Source organism: Pygocentrus nattereri, chromosome 3 (assembly GCF_015220715.1).
Source record: "Pygocentrus nattereri isolate fPygNat1 chromosome 3, fPygNat1.pri, whole genome shotgun sequence".
Lineage (NCBI taxonomy): Eukaryota > Metazoa > Chordata > Actinopteri > Characiformes > Serrasalmidae > Pygocentrus > Pygocentrus nattereri.
Window position 1 is genome coordinate 46,682,190 of NC_051213.1, and position 16,000 is coordinate 46,698,189.

At 44.5% G+C, this 16,000-nt stretch overlaps 1 protein-coding gene across 3 annotated transcripts in view; it reads left to right on the forward strand.

The window, feature by feature from the left end:
• cicb (capicua transcriptional repressor b) overlaps nt 1–16,000 on the forward strand; it is a 91,604-nt gene that overhangs the window by 57,770 nt on the left and 17,834 nt on the right. For all 3 annotated transcript variants that reach the window (XM_037537318.1, XM_037537317.1, XM_037537319.1), the window contains exons 5-12: nt 5,185–5,293; nt 7,071–7,253; nt 8,334–8,466; nt 10,241–10,419; nt 11,358–11,490; nt 11,819–11,916; nt 13,135–14,002; nt 15,332–15,471. In XM_037537318.1, coding sequence (XP_037393215.1) covers nt 5,185–5,293; nt 7,071–7,253; nt 8,334–8,466; nt 10,241–10,419; nt 11,358–11,490; nt 11,819–11,916; nt 13,135–14,002; nt 15,332–15,471 — 1,843 coding nt within the window. The remainder of the gene's footprint in view (nt 1–5,184; nt 5,294–7,070; nt 7,254–8,333; nt 8,467–10,240; nt 10,420–11,357; nt 11,491–11,818; nt 11,917–13,134; nt 14,003–15,331; nt 15,472–16,000) is intronic.

The window sequence follows — 16,000 nt, forward strand, 5'->3', positions numbered from 1 at the left end:
GCTTTGATAAAACAGTTAAATAAATGAAGTAAGAAATGAATAAACAGGGCCATGAACGCGGCGTTTAATGTTTTAATGTTTGCAATTCCTTCCGCCAAATTGTAGTTCCTTAACAAATTCCCAAACTGTCGTCTCCACTGAGCAGCTTTTCAGTCGGCAGCTGTGACAGAAGAACAGCTGAACAACCTGGAATCAGCCAGAAATGAACCCAACACCATTCGCCAAACGTGTGGTCTGATCTTCAGAGTCGGACCAAATCGGACTGAGCCACAAAACTGACCCAATATCAGGTTCAGCTCAGTTTGGTCAGTTTTTCCAGATCAGTATTAATGTTGTTTTGTTCCAGCCGGTTTGGCGAATGGTGTTGGGTTCATTTCTGGCTGATTCCAGGTTGTTCAGCTGTTCTTCTGTCACAGCTGCCGACTGAAAAGCTGCTCAGTGGAGACGACAGTTTGGGAATTTAGTGTCGTCTCATCTTCAGAGTCGGACCAAATCTCCTGTCGGTCAGATGTGATCTTAACAGTGTCCGTTTTCTGTTTGTGGCAAAGTAAGAAGTAAAAACGTTCAAATGGCTTGAGCGTCTCCTACAGCTGTCAAAGCAGTTGCTTAGCAACGGCATCTCAGTGGAGTGATAGTGTTTGTGGGGAAAAAAAAAAAGTGATGTGATGGCGAAATGGACCCTCAAAGAACAGGTACTATTTGGTGGACTCCAGCAGCACCTGCTCTGTGAGGGTCCATAGGGGTCCTGACCACTGAAGAACAGGGTAACAGAGTATCAGAGAAACAGATGGACTACAGTCTGTAACTGTAGAACTACAGAGACCAGCTATACAGTAAGTGGAGCTGATCAACTGGACAATGAGCGTAGAAACAAGGAGGTGCTCATAACGTTCTGCCTGATGGGTGTATATATAGTATTATACAGATTGCTCCGAATATTATAAACATGAATAAAAAGACCAGGATAAAAATATGAGGCATTGCTGCTGTATGCTAGACATCTGAGAGAGATTTAACACCACAAGAAACGTGGTGTCTCTGACTCAGCCTCACTGCCCCCACCAATCCATCCAGCCGCACACTCTGAAATTCAAGCATTATGCGGAGATTATAGTGCTGTTTTCAAATGGCACTCCATATTGAAGTGATACGATGTTGTGTTTATGATACTGGAAGCCCAGAGTGTAATTCAGAGATACATCCATATCTAAGCTGGAGAAAAACAAGCTTTTTCTACAGTAAAGTCATCGAACCAACTACAGAATCGAAGTGTTTCTAAAATAAGACTTGAACTCAAGTGAGTTGTGGAGAACTTATAAGCTCAGCATTTACTGTACAGGCTGTTTGAAGCTTAGATATTACAGCCAAGGCCGACCCAGATGCCAGATCTGAACCATTACATGTTTTCCGTTAAACATGTTTATGTGTGCTCCTCTTCGTTCTCCCTCGCTTCACGGATGGTTTGAAAACGTGAGAGCTGTTTCACAGCCTGTTGGAATTGAACCGCTGTTTACTAAATCAGCCTGAATCATCCCAAACAGAGCAACATTGCTTTTGGACTGACTCATCACGGTCTGCTATATTATTAATGTGATGAGCTTTCAGACGTTTTAAAGGATTTATGTGTTTTCACTCTGTATGTTGTATAAACTTGTACAAACCACTAGTAACATAAAGCACTCAGATACTGCAAACACGTAAACATGAGCCGAATAGCTACTGTAAACAAATGTCTTATCCTAACAGTCTAGACTGGTGCATGAATAACGTCTACACAGTCAGATTAGCTTTGATAAACAGGACAGTGAACGCATTGTCTTTCAGATTTATGACTTCCAGGTTCTTCTTTGAATCACAAGCATTCAGTTCAGTTCTGGTTTTGTAGGAAGTTGTTCCATGTGTTGGAGATTTATTTGAAAATAGTCCTAGAATTTTCCCCCCAGTTTAATACGGAGTTACACTACACGACTTTTAGCCCCGATTCTCAGTCTGACCAGTCTGGTCGACTGTAGTCTGCAGATTTTTGGATCAGTCGGGGGCGACTGAGTCGAGTCGGAGAGAGAGTCGAGTCGTGTGTGAGGGGTGCAGACTCAGAATTTTGGCCTCCTGATCTCGTTTCAGACCAATCAGAGTTAAGCAAACGTTTGATTTTTTTCGGCCCCGACTCCTAAATCACTGGGTGTGATTTATTATAAACTGATGAATGACTTAAGCTGAACGATTCCTGCAACAGCCAATCAAAACCAAGAGCGCGAAAGAAGAAAATACCGCAAGAAAACAAAGAAAAATGGGGAAACGTTTAAAACATTTAAAACCCTAAAAGCACCAAACTGATCACATTTTTAAATTCATGATCATTCTTAAACATGTTTACCTGTTTACCTGAAAACAGCAGCAGCTCCACATTTGTTGATTTGGGTCTCCTTTGGGTTTATTTGGGATTAGGTGTCTTGCTCAAGGACATCTCAGTCACGTATTGTCAGCTCTGGGGATCGAACCAGCAACCTTCTGGTCACAGGGCTGGTTTCCTAAACTCCAGCCCATGACTACTTGTGTTAAAACACTGAAAAATGAATTACTTGCATATTAATTATTAAATGAAGGGACTCTTTTGCACGTTATTGTTAATGCTTTTAATATTATGATAATATTATGGCACTCTACAGCTTCATATGTCTCAACTAATGGAACTGTATGTAAATGTAAACTAATTGGTAGAAACCTGTAAAAAATCAAAAGCCGTGAAAAAGAAACGTCCTTTCAGATCATGACATTCTTCCGAGTTCCGTTCAGTTCAGCAGCAGCTTAAAAGTCAAGTAGTGTTTGATCCCTAATGTTTTAGTGTGATTCCCAATATTTTGGTCGCCCAAAAAAGTCAGATAGTGTGAGATGCCCAGTCTTTTTATAACCTGTAAAGACATAAAAAGTCGTGTAGTGAACCGAAGGCTTTAGTCGTATCCGATTCCACCGACTAGTTACGACCCCCTCACTCACGCGATACCACCAGCATTAGGAGGGTGTAGGCAAACACAAGCTTCCTCCGAATCATGCGAAGCCTGCCGCTTTTCAAACTGCCAGTAAAGCAGCATTGATGGACAGCTGAACACGCTTGGAGGAGAACGCTAATCGTCGGTTCTGTTACGTGAGTGATGGGCGGGGAGATGGAGGGCTATCCTACACACCCAGATAGATCGAGACCACTCGTGCTCTCTTGGACTCCCATCCACGGATGTCTGTAGCCTCACCGGCGATTGAACTCACCTCCTGATGATTTATCTTGACCAAAAAAAATGAGTGCTTTTCTGAAAACTAATGTTTTATCCAATTTCTAGTTTTTGTGGCATTGGTGCCCCTGAACTCGTGATCACACACAGGACTCGGTACAGGATGGAGACTCAAACATAACGATCATATAAACGATCAGTGGAAGCAGGCAGATTGCGCTCCTCTTGATTCCACGGGGACATTGCATTACGTCTTAATGAGCTCATCACCAAACTCACGCTGACAGGAATCAAGAGCAGGATATATCAGTCTGTGAACTGCCTGTTAGTGAATACAGAGTGCTGTAATTAAGATTCCTTGTTTTTAACAATATAAGACCTGTTTTGGTCCAGACACAGCACTCTGCACAGGTCAGAGGCCACCTTTCATTTATTTAGTTTCCAGTCACAACAACCAGTATTATTCCTCAAGTCATTTGTTTTTCTGGAGCTCCTTCTGAGGAGATTAGATATGAGAACATATTTGTATAAGGAAGGAAAGGAGAATGAGAATGAGGACATGTAGCTGTCGCGAAGCCCTCAGACCTCAAACATCACTGAATGTGTTTGGCATTACTTGGATTGTGAGAAGCAGAATGTGCAACCAACTTCTAAAACTGAACTTCAGAGGTGTGGAAAAACACCTAAGATTTCTTTGAGAAAGTGAAAGTGAGTCTGTTGAAAAGAATGGAAACTAGAATAAAGGTAAAGTGACCTTCATTAGACCTCCCACAACGGGGAAATTTCACCTCCGCATCTAACCCATCCGTGAAGTGAAACACACACACACTAAGGGGCAGTGATCCCACTTGCCCGGAACAGTGGGCACGCCTATCCACAGCGCCCAGGGAGCAGTTGGGGGTTCGGTGTCTTGCTCATGGACACCTCAGTCACATACTGTCGGCTCTGGGGATCGAACCAGCGACCTTCCGATCACAGGGCCGGTTCCCTGACCTCCAGCCCATGACTACTTGTGTTAAAAACCAGCTTTCTGCTTTTTTACCCTGACACTGAAAAATGAATTACTTGGCTATTAATTATTAAATGAAAGGACTCTTACCGTTGCACATTACTGTAAATGCTTTTAATATTATAATAATATTATGGCACTCTACTAAATGTAAACTTAATTGGTAGAAACCTGTAAAAATCTAAAGCTGTGAAAAAGGAAACGTCCAATAAAATCAACATCCAGAACATTCTTCTGCCCGATAACTTGACAAGTAATTATCATTAAGCAGATGAAGTGTCACGCCTCAGGCGGACTCGGACTCTGACTCTGTCTCGGACTCCATCTCCCAGACTGCATCGGGAGATCGCATGACTCGGGACAAGCGCCCGCGTCACTACCAGCGCTCACGGTCTCCTGATTATTGAACAGACGCGCCTGTGCAGGTTGACCTACTTGGGCACTATTTAAGACCCATAGTAGGGTTCGGTCCGAGGTATTGCCTCTCAACCAAAAGAACCTACTGAGCGATTATCTAGATCTTCTACGACTGCATGTTACGACCCTTTTTTCTCGTTTCTACCGACTTGGTCTTTAGTTTCACCCTTTTGTCCTTTTGCTGGCGGTTTTTGGCTTTTTCCGTGTTTAGACTTGGAACTGGTTTGTGGATTCCGAATTCTGTCTATCCCTGGGATATCGTGAGCTTCGTATTTGCCTGTCCCTCTGCGTTCGTCTCTCCCCTGTCAAACGTTGGGGATATTGAATGAAACCTCTAAAAAATGAAATGAAACATCTAAAAAACATCTAAAAATACCTTTTAGTGTTGTGTATGTACAATTAATTATACAAATGTGCAGTAACGAATGTGGCATGAAAGTGAACGGTAGTATGTTCTTGCAAATGTGAGTCGTTCTACTTAGCATGTGATGTTTGATGGTGAGTTTGTGATCGTTTGTAACTGTGTGTGTCCAGGTTTCTGCCGGGTGTTCTCCCTGATCCGCCGATCTCAGCATCTACAGGGAAACGGCGCTCTCAGTCCCTCAGCGCTCTGCCCAAAGACGACAAGAACAGCCCTGGCAAGGTCCGTATTCAGGAATGCATAACCCAGTTTCCCCCCGCAGCCCGAGAGCAGTAGATCAGCTAAGACGTGTTTGGTGTCTGAAATTTGCTTCTTTAGTTTTACGCTGAAGCTACGAGGCTAATGTAGATAGTGTAGATGACAAGCAGTGGGGCCTTATAGCCAGTGGCCGAATTCTAAGAAAATTGCAGGAGGGATGGTGGTTTCGGTTGACAGCATGGGAGGGGGAAGTTTTCCATCCTCAAGTAAACTGAGATATTACTTACAGTATCAGGAATGATGTTAACACACATCACCATAACGTTTTCAGCACCGCAGCTGCTGCCTTTTTATATTTTATTTAATCAAATATTGAGATAAACCAGAAAGATTGTAAACTCCCAATTTTCAGTTTTATTAACGAGCAGGGTTGCCAGGCGCTGAAAGAATCACCTGTTCAAGGTTTGCTTAAAAGCAGCCCACCCAAAGCTGGAACTTTATCATGTTGGTGGCAAATCCAAATGCTTGGCAAGCCTCATGGCAGGAGCGCACTGTACCAACCCTTCTTCTGTATAACCATCTCTTCCCTGAGTTTGTTTGACATAAAAACCTCCCATAGTGTATAAATCTCACATGTGGATGGCAGCAGATTGTCAGTAGTAGTTATCTTGAGATATATCAGAATAGTCCAAAGAGGATATAACGCAGGGATGGTTTTTGTCACTTTTTTGACCGGGGGGATGGCATCCCCTCCCATCCCCCTCCAGTCGAGCTCTGCTTACAGCCCACCAGTTAGCATTGCGCTAAGTGCATAGATCATCGTGCACTCGCCTCAAACCATGTTGAGCTGTTAAGCTGTTTTCTCTAATAGACTTGCTTACATTACACTCACTGGCCGCTTTATTAGGTACAGTAGTAAAAGCTCGGACCCCCTTTTGCCTTCAGATCTGCCTTAATTCTTCATGCCAGACTTTCAACAAGGTGCTGGAAACGTTCCTCAGAGATTCTGGTTGGTTATTTGAGTTCCTGCTACCTTTCTATCATCTGGAACCAGTCTGCCCATTCTCCTCTGACCTCTCACATCAACAAGGCATTTTCATCCACACAACTGACCGCTCACTGGATATTTCCTCTTTTTCGGACCGTTCTCTGTAAACCCTAGAGATGGTTGTGTGTGAAAATCCCAGCAGATCAGCAGTTTCTGAAATACTCAGACCAGCCCGTCTGGCACCAACAACCACGCCACGTTCAAAGCCCCTTAAATCCCCTTTCTTCCCCGTTCTGATGCTCGGCCTGCACTTCAAGTTGTCTTGACCACGTCTACATTGGCTGATCAGCTATTTGTGTTAACGAGCAACTGGACAGGTACCTAATGAAGTGGGCAGTGAGTGTAATTTCGGACACTACATGACGTACTGTTCTCTGTAAAGATGTGCAAAAGTACTTCTCATTGCTAGAAACAATAATAGCAGCCTTTTTGAAGCCTGAATTCTGTTCGTATTTTTGCCAGTGTTTATAGATAACAGTTTTATTAAAGGTAAAAGCGCAGTGCTGACTGGTGGAGTGTAAGCTTCCGTTTCATGTTAGCTCATTTAACCCGGTAGCTTCGGTCTGAAACTGAAGACACGAAACACGTCTCAGCTGACTGACTGCGTTTGGTTTAAGGGGGAAAATGTGCTCGTTTGTTTTTTCAGCAGACTTTCGCTTTAACCCACTGCCGCTCCTGTTTTCAGCTATTTACGGTTGCTCTGTATGACTGAATGCTCTTTCTCTGTCTCTTCCTTCTTGTCTAATTCTGAAGAGGGAGAAGGATCATATCCGGAGGCCGATGAATGCGTTCATGATCTTCAGTAAGCGCCATCGTGCCCTCGTTCACCAGAGGCATCCGAATCAGGACAACCGGACCGTTAGCAAGATTCTGGGAGAGTGGTGGTACGCTCTGGGACCCAAAGAGAAGCAGAAATACCACGACCTTGCATTCCAGGTAGTGGACTAATGCGCTTTGTTCCACTCCTTTGGGCTGTCCTGCTATCAGAAATCTCTCTTGTGTTATTAGCAAAGTTCCTAACCAGTTAGGAATTCTACTGGCTCATGTTCAGAAATGGCTTTTGTCCTCTTAATAGGGACATATAATGTAAAAGTGAATTGTTCTGGTTTTTAAATAAGGCCGTGTTTACACAGCAGGTAAAAGTGGCCCAAATCCAATCTTTTTCTTCATATCTGACACAGATGTGTGTCTGTGCGTCTGTGCGAAAATCAAAAAAACGCACTGAATCTGACATTTTCAATTCCCATTTGAGAAGCTTTCATATGTGGTGCTGGAATCCGTTCCGTATCCGATCTGCGGCGATGCGCCTCAGTCTGAACAGCTCGATCGGAATTCATGCGACTTTTTACGTCAGTCCAACTCGGCATTCATCATAATTTCGCGCTCCTTAGACTCATAAACATTTGGGCTGATGTTTCTGTACCAGAAAATTAGAAGAGACTCATCACAGCCGCTCCGTGTTCGAAGAGGTTTTGAACGAAACACGGCTGAACGCGGCCAGAGGAGCCCGAGGTTGTGGACAGCCGTCCGAGTCTAGCCCCCAGACACTGTCCAATGCGGACCTGGACCTACAACCGATAAACTAGGGAGAACTGTTTAATTTCTGTGGGGTGGTCCTGTTTTAATCAGTGTAACCTCTCTAGCCTTTGCGGTGCAGGAGACTCACAGGCCAATCGCATGTGTTGTAAATATCACACGTGATGCTACTCAGCCAGTCAGATCTGTGCATTAGGATGAGCACTGAGACTCGAGTGAGTGGTGCCACACAGGGGAAGGACAAGGCGAGAAACAGCAGTCAGAGAAGAAAGTGAGTCAGAGGGTGAAGTTATTCCACATGACGTGCTCTAAACAGAGAAAACTGACAAATGTTGTTGAAATGTGACTGAACTGGACTTTATTTGACTTGATATTCAGTTGTTGACTGCATAAGATGTTGATGTACCTACTAGACCTTATTGAACTTTAATAAAATACCCCTGGTGTCGAATATAATTTCCCTCACTGCCTCTCTCTCAGGTGAAAGAGGCACACTTTAAAGCCCACCCAGACTGGAAGTGGTGTAATAAGGACAGGAAGAAGTCGAGCAGCGAGGGCCGCAACATGCCTGGGGGAAAGGACATCAGAGAGAGAAGCATGTCCGAGACGACAGGTATGGGATCAGACAGTCGAGGTTCTGTGCTCTTTAGTTAATGTGTTTCTTTCAGCCTGTCTACTTATTCTCATAGGGCCTCATTCTCCGATATTCTCCGAATGGGGAAAAATCCTAAGAAAACGTCTACGTCAGATTCACGACCTGTTCTTAAAGCGCAGATCTGTTCTCACCTTTGTGCTCTTGAGTGTGTAGAACCTGTTCTTACCCAAGAACAAATCCCAGATAAGAAAACACTGGTCAATGTCAGAATCTTCGTCAAAACTGCGTGGGATTCGAGAAGACGTTTCTTCTTCATTTTTTCTTGGCCACGACTCAATTATCTCATTCCCACGCCTCACTAAGTCGTGGACACGCATTGGGATCTCGTTTCCGTGTGTTAAGGCGTGGCCATGCATGATATTTATTTGTATGGTATCTCACCAGCAGGGCTCCGTAGTTGCTCTTCAGTTTGATTGGAGTTGGTGGCACTAATTTGGCTCAAGGGCCAAATTACCAACCAGAGTTAGCAGCATGTTATTGTCAGCTACTCTGGTTCCCCTCCCTCACATACTGGAGCTTACTTAAGCTTTTTTAAACTCATAAAAATAAAAAAAACAAACGATTTAACCTCGTCTACGAGAGCAGGATAGCTAGTGGTCCACTTTAACTGTAGGAATAAACGCATTAGCTGGTCACACTTCATTTGGCTGGTCTCCTACTGATGCTCTACAGATGCCTAACAGTAAGGTTAAGGTTAGGAGTAGGTGTAGGTTTTGCCTTGAGGTTAGGGTTAGGGTAAAGTTTAGGGTTAGGAATAGATTTAATAAACTCTTTCACACTAAACTTGAAGTTCAGCTTCATTTAATGGAAAATTAGTTGACTGTCACTTAAAGACAGACTGAGCATTTAGAAAACATCTACAGTGGACCACCCGAATAAGGTGTCACCCATTCGCTTAGTGTCATATTAGCTACCCCCTAACATCAAGGCTAACAGTGTTTACCTGCAGTTGTACTTTACAGATGTGGCTCACAAGAAACTTCCCCGGTGTCTGCAACTATGACCGTGCCGACTCATAACAGGAGCTTGAGAGACCTCCGTTTCAGAAGCACGGTCCAGCAGTGAGCTAAAGGCTGCGGATATTATGTTAGTGCTGCTGAGTGTTCGTATATGAGACGCCATATGTCGACCAGTCATAAGATGGGAGTTCTCGAACATTAGCTGCATCTAGAAAATGCAGCTAGATCTTTAAAATCAGTGGTTGAGAAGAGCAAAGGGGTCAGTTTTCCTGCTGAGGGATCTTGTTCTTCAAAATCAACGATCCTGCCAGCTCAGCTACGTGTTCCATCTCTAGCGTCTCCATCTCTATCTGCCCGGGAGATGCAATGCAATTATCAATCATTATGGATTCTGACATGCCCCCAACCCCCCCCCTCCAGTTCTGAGCAGACAGCATATCTGAATGTTTGGAGCATTTGTCTATTATTTAATGCTACAATAATATTTAATATTAAATATTTTTAATTGTAATACTCATAGCTTTTTTTCTTTCCTATTAAAACAAAATGTTAAACATTTGAAAACATGTTGACAGGAGCCTTGAACTGTGAATTTATCGGTCTTTAAACCGTCTGTTTTCTTTCTAATAGCCTACATAATACATAGTAGTTCAGCTGTCTTAGTGCTGTAATTACACATATTGACTTTATGCTATTATCCCATCTGGATCAATACATACATGTATATAATATTCATGTGCATGCATTCTTAAATAATCAAATCTCTCACTCAGAGCCTCCCTCTGTGTCTATGGGCGCTGAGCTCAAAGGGGTGGCACCCAGCCTGGTGGGTGTGTCCGAGCGTGCTGGTGGGGATGGGCATGCACGCCCCCGGGCTTTTTCCCAGAGTGCTATGCACAGCCTGGAGAGGAGTGAGAGAGGCAACCCACAGGTGTTAGCAGAGCTTGCACAGGTAAACATACACATCTACGCACTCATTGTCCATTTTATCAGCTCCACTGACCATGCAGGAGCACTTCGTAGTTCTACGGTTACAGACTGTAGTTCATCTGTTTTTCTGCATACTTTGTTGAAGGACCCTCACAGGACCACCACAGAGCAGATCTTATTTGAGTGGTGGAACAATGACACTGATGTGGTGGTGGGTGTGTTAATGTGTGTTGTGCTGGTATGAGTGGATCAGACACAGCAGTGCTGCTGGAGTTTTTTAGCACTGTGTCCACTCACTGTCCACTCCTACCTTGTCGGTCCACCTTGTAGATGTAAAGTCAGAGACGACAGCTCATCTGCTGCTGCACAGTTTGTGTTGGTCATCCTCTAGTCCTTCATCAGTGGTCACAGGACGCTGCCCACAGGACGCTGCTGGCTGGATATTTTTGGTTCACAGTCCAGCAGCGACACTGAGGTGTTTAAAAACTCCAGCAGCACTGCTGTGTCTGATCCACTCAGACCAGCGCAACACACACTAACACACCACCACCACGTCAGTGTCACTGCCGTGCTGAGAATGATCCACCGCCCAAATAGTACCTGCTCTGTGAGGGTCCATGGGGGTCCTGACCACTGAAGAACAGGGTAACAGAGTATCAGAGAAACAGATGGACCACAGTCTGTAACTGTAGAACTACAAAGGGCTTCTCTAAGCTAACATGTAATGACCATACCTGTAAACTAATTTGTCCACTGTTAGAGGCCGTTAGGGGGCACAGTGCCAATTTTCCATTACTTGTTAACTACATTAGCCTCGCAGCTCCAGTACTAAATGAAAGAAGCAAACTTCAGAAACCAAACAGATCTGGACTCCAATTAGGATCAGCGGAAACCTCGGTAGATTCGATTTTTCACCAAAGTATGGCTGTAAACACAGAGTGCACCCTCTGTTTGTCTCAGATGTGCGGGGACGGGGGCCAGTTTTCGAGCCGCGGAGCTCTGTCTCAGGTCCAGAGGGGAGTGAGCGAAGATATGACCAGCGATGAGGAGCGCATGGTCATCTGTGAAGAGGAGGGGGACGATGATGTCATCGGTGAGTCAAGCTTATCCACTTACCGACTTCATCATTTGACACTGTTGTGCTAGAGTCAGTCAGATCTACCGTTCTGCTGACTTTCTCTGCGCCTTCACGCGTCTGCTCTCTTCTCTAATAACAAACAGGATATGGGTATTTCTCAAAACCACAAACAGGCCTCACAAAAACGCAACTCGTTTGACATTTACAGTACAGCAGGTTTACTCAACACCTGCCGAGAGAACGTGTAGGTCATGGCACAGAACACAGACACCCAGTCCTGTTTCAGCCGCGAACTCCAAGTTGATCGATAACTCAATGCCTCTCTGTGTCTTGCTCTGCACAGAGGACCCCTATCCAGGCAGCTCTATAGACCTGAAGTGTAAGGAGAAGGTGACGGACAGCGACAGTGAAAACGGATCTGGAGATGAAGGAGAGCGCAAGGTAGCATCTCTCACTTCTGCTCTCCACACTAGTAACGCTTGCAGATGCATGCGGTACAAACAGCACACGGGTCTTTAAGGGGAATTCCACAGATTCTTCAAAATTTCTATGAAATTTAGTGACGGTAGACGAGGTGATTCAGAGTGGTTTGGTGTGAAGTGGTTCATCGTAGTGAAACTTGCCGACTCCAATTTCTTTACAGTGATGGTGATAGGAACCAGGTCACAATGTCTGCAACACAAATTTTAGCCATTTTATTTGTTTCTTCGGGGGACTATTTTGCCTAATAACACCCTGCATGTATCTGTCCACCTTAAAAAAAGGATGTTTTAAGTCCAAACCTTCCTGAAACTACCATAAAACAATGTCTCAGAAATCAGGCCGTGTACTCATAACCATGTCATCTAGTAGCTTTCTGTGAGGGATCTTATTAGAGGTGGGCGTCTGGTTCCTATCACCACCACTGTAAACAATTCTGACTCAGAATTCCCCTTTAAAACATGAAATGTAAAATTGTGGTGCTTGCATTGTCTTCATAAAATTGTCTAAACTATAAAGGGTAACACTTTACTGTAGGGTGCTCTTCATAAGGGTGCATGACACCTACATTAGCTTGTCGTGACAACTGACATAACTCTATATAAATGTTTATAAATGCTTATTCCAGTAGGCATCATGTGTCATAAAGGCTACTTTAACTAACTATGAAGTTGACTAACTATAAAGTTGACTTCATAGCGGATGATGCCTATTGGAATAAGCATTTATAAACATTTATGTAGGGTCATTTCGACCGTCATGACAAGCTTATGTAGGTGTCATGTAGTCTCAGTACCCTACTTGGACGTAACGATACATTGATGCATTGATTTCTAGAATGTTAATTATTGACTATAATTGACTGCAATAATATTCATTGAAATATGTGCTTATTTTTATGGTTAAGTTACTTTTTTTGGCCTTTTTCTAATGTAAAAATCCAGAAAAACGTGGTGATTTTTTATTATTATTTATATTCCACCGCCTCTTTTGTAGTTTTATTCAATAGAATCATGAAATTTGAGATTTCATGGCACTTCATGATTCTGAATCGATTCATTGATTCATGAGTCTGAATCGAGTCATTGTGAGGTCAGAGATTTACCCCCTCCAGTAATTGCATAATAGTATGAAGGCCTCTATGGTAATTATCTCTCCTTTTGCTTTTCTCTTCCACAGAGAGTCTTTGCGCCTGTGATTTGTTCGTCCTCATCGGGTCCGGGTCAGGGCCGCAGCGTGTCTCTCTCGTCCTACCCCTCTTCCCGACACTTCTCCGATGCTGCCTCCAAGAGGAAGCGAGGGATGGAGGGAGGAGAGGGTGAGCGGAAAGATGCTGAAGGCGGGGCGTCTCACTCCTCAATCCCTATGTCTTCCTCTGGCCAGTCCATATTGGTCAGTTCAGGCGGCGGTGGCAGTGGTGGTGTGTCTTCAATGCTGGGCCTGGGGGCAGTAAGGGTGGCGTCCACTGTGGTCACCAACGTGGTCCGTCCTGTCATTAGCACGCCAGTGCCGATCGCCAGCAAATCACCTCACGAGAGGAAACCCGCCATCCCCCAGGCACAGCTTTTAATTGGCTCTGGAGCAGCTGGAGGCGGGGCCACAGGAGGGGGTGGGTACTATTCCTCGTCTTCACCCAGTCCTATAACTGCGGGGGGAGCTAGTCAAGGGGGACTAGTTACGAATCTAGTTTTGGGCAGTCCTTTCCAGGCTCCGCCTGCCGTACAGCTGATCACTCCCCCTCCTCCTCAAAACCCTGCTTCCCCCGCCACTGCCACGCCCACTCAGAGTAACGGCCCTGTGCCTGTACCCCTGCTGCAGCCGCACATTTTGCCCACTGCCTCGCTAGTGCCCCCCACAAGCCAAAAACCCATCACGCAAGTGCAGTACATCCTCCCCACTCTCTCTGCCAACAACCCTAAAAGCCCCTCCCCTCAGCAGCCAACCAGTGTCTTCACCCTGCCCACAGCTCCGCCTACACTGGCCAATGGGAAGCAGTCAGGATACGCCTCCAGCCCGGCAGTGGGCGTGGTCAGCCCAGGAGCTAGAGGTGAGAAGAATGTGTAAATATAATACAATTTAAATGACATGGATTTTTAAAAAAATCAGCACAACAAAATTGTTACGAATGAGTCATTCAAAGTGGTTTGAACTTTCCATTTTAGGTCAGAATCGTTCACAGTGGTGGTGATAGGATCCCGATGTCTGAAGCGTTTCATGCCTCTAAAAGATCCCTCACAGAAAGTTCGATGAAATGATTACAGATATGTTGCCTGATGCCTGAGGTTTTGTTTTATGATGGTTTGAGATTATTACGACTTTGTTTTGGGTCCACGATAAATAAAAATAAAAACAGTAGACTTCAGGAATAAAGTCTTAATATTTAGAGAAAAGTCATAATATTTGGAGGATACAGTGGACTAACTGTAGGGGGGCTTAATAACGTGTTGGGGTCTCGGTTGCTGCACTGGCGCCGGAGCTCGACTCCCTCCGGTCTCTCTCTGGATCATTTTGATCTTCATCCTCACTGTCTGTGAAACCTCTTCTGAGGCCCTCTTTGAATGGGGGGAGATGAAGCCCCTGATAGCCGGGTAGACGACCCTGCCTGAGATTCTCCTTCAACAACACAGACAGACGGTTTCCTCCGAGTCCGTCTGGCTCTTTATTCTAGATAAACAGTTTCCTGCTCGGCCGTTTCTCATACTAGTACCAGGCTGGTGCTGATGAGCAGGAGAGACGGGGAGGCTGAGTGTTTCTTTATGGGGGAATCGATATGAAACTCAACGCCCCTCGTTTAACACGAGGAGGTGCTGCTTCACTTTACAAAGCCTTTGGCTAAAACACTGTCATAGATTTAGCCTTGAAACCTCTTTCTTTAAACCTGTTAATGGCGGAGAGGTTCACGTAAGGCAAAATAGTCTACAAAGAAAGCATATTTATTCAGATTTACCACTATTTTACCGTCATCAGCGTTACATATAAATCTCAGACGGTACATGTAGGTTCATTGTAGGTGACGCCTGGTTCCTATCACCACCACTGTAAAGAAATCTGTGAGTTTCTCCACAGTGAACCGTTTCACATCAGACTGCTCTGAATTACTGTTTTTACATCTCAGATCAAATTATGTGCACATTTTTTATTTTCCCCTTTAAAATATAAAATGACAGTGTGATTTTGCCAGTATGTGAATGTAACAGCCATAGCTTAACTTAACGGTGTTGGCAGCGTTACTTGGCTCGAATAGTTCTGTGAAACTCCGGCTCTGCAGTGTGTCCTGTTAAGTCTATTCCTGTGTAGTCTCTCCTGTGATAGGTAGGTGAGGTGCAGCCCTTGTTATTTATATCAGATGGTGTGTTTTTTTCCTCTCTCTCTGCAGTGCAAACGCAGTCTCCAGTCTTACAGGGCAAGATGCTGGTTCCCATGGCAACAGTGAGGACTGCTCCTGCCCCTTCTCAGCAGTTCCCCCTGGTGGCCCCTCCTCTTCCTGTCCAGAATGGAGCTCAGGCAGGAAACAAGGTGAGAAACGTTTGAAGATCTGAGGAGTGTGTTTGTGTTTATTTTGGTTGGAAATGAAAGTGAAAAAAAAGGCTGAACTGGTTCTGTGAAAGTGAACAGGTTGAAAAGGCGTTAATGCGCTAAATTATTAATAACGTTCATTTTTGTAACGCATTAAGTAGAAGTGCCGATGATTTACAGGCTACCAGTTAACCAGGAGATACTTAGATATTCGGCCAATGGGTTTGATTACAAATTTGGTTTCTCTTCTTGTTACATTTCCTTTCCTCTTCCCCTTTGATCTCTTCTCCTCTCTTCTCTTCTCTTCTCCTCTCTTCTCCTCTCTTCTCTTCTCCTCTCCTCTCCTCTCTTCTCCTATCTTCTCTCTTCTCCTCTCTTCTCTTCTCCTCTCCTCTCTACTCATTTCATTTCCTTTCCTCTTTTCTTCTCTTCTCGTTTCAATTCCTTTCCTCTTCTCTTCTCTTCTCGTTTCTTTTCATTTCCTCTTCTCATGTCATTTCCTTTCCTCTTCCCCTTTGATTTCTTCTTC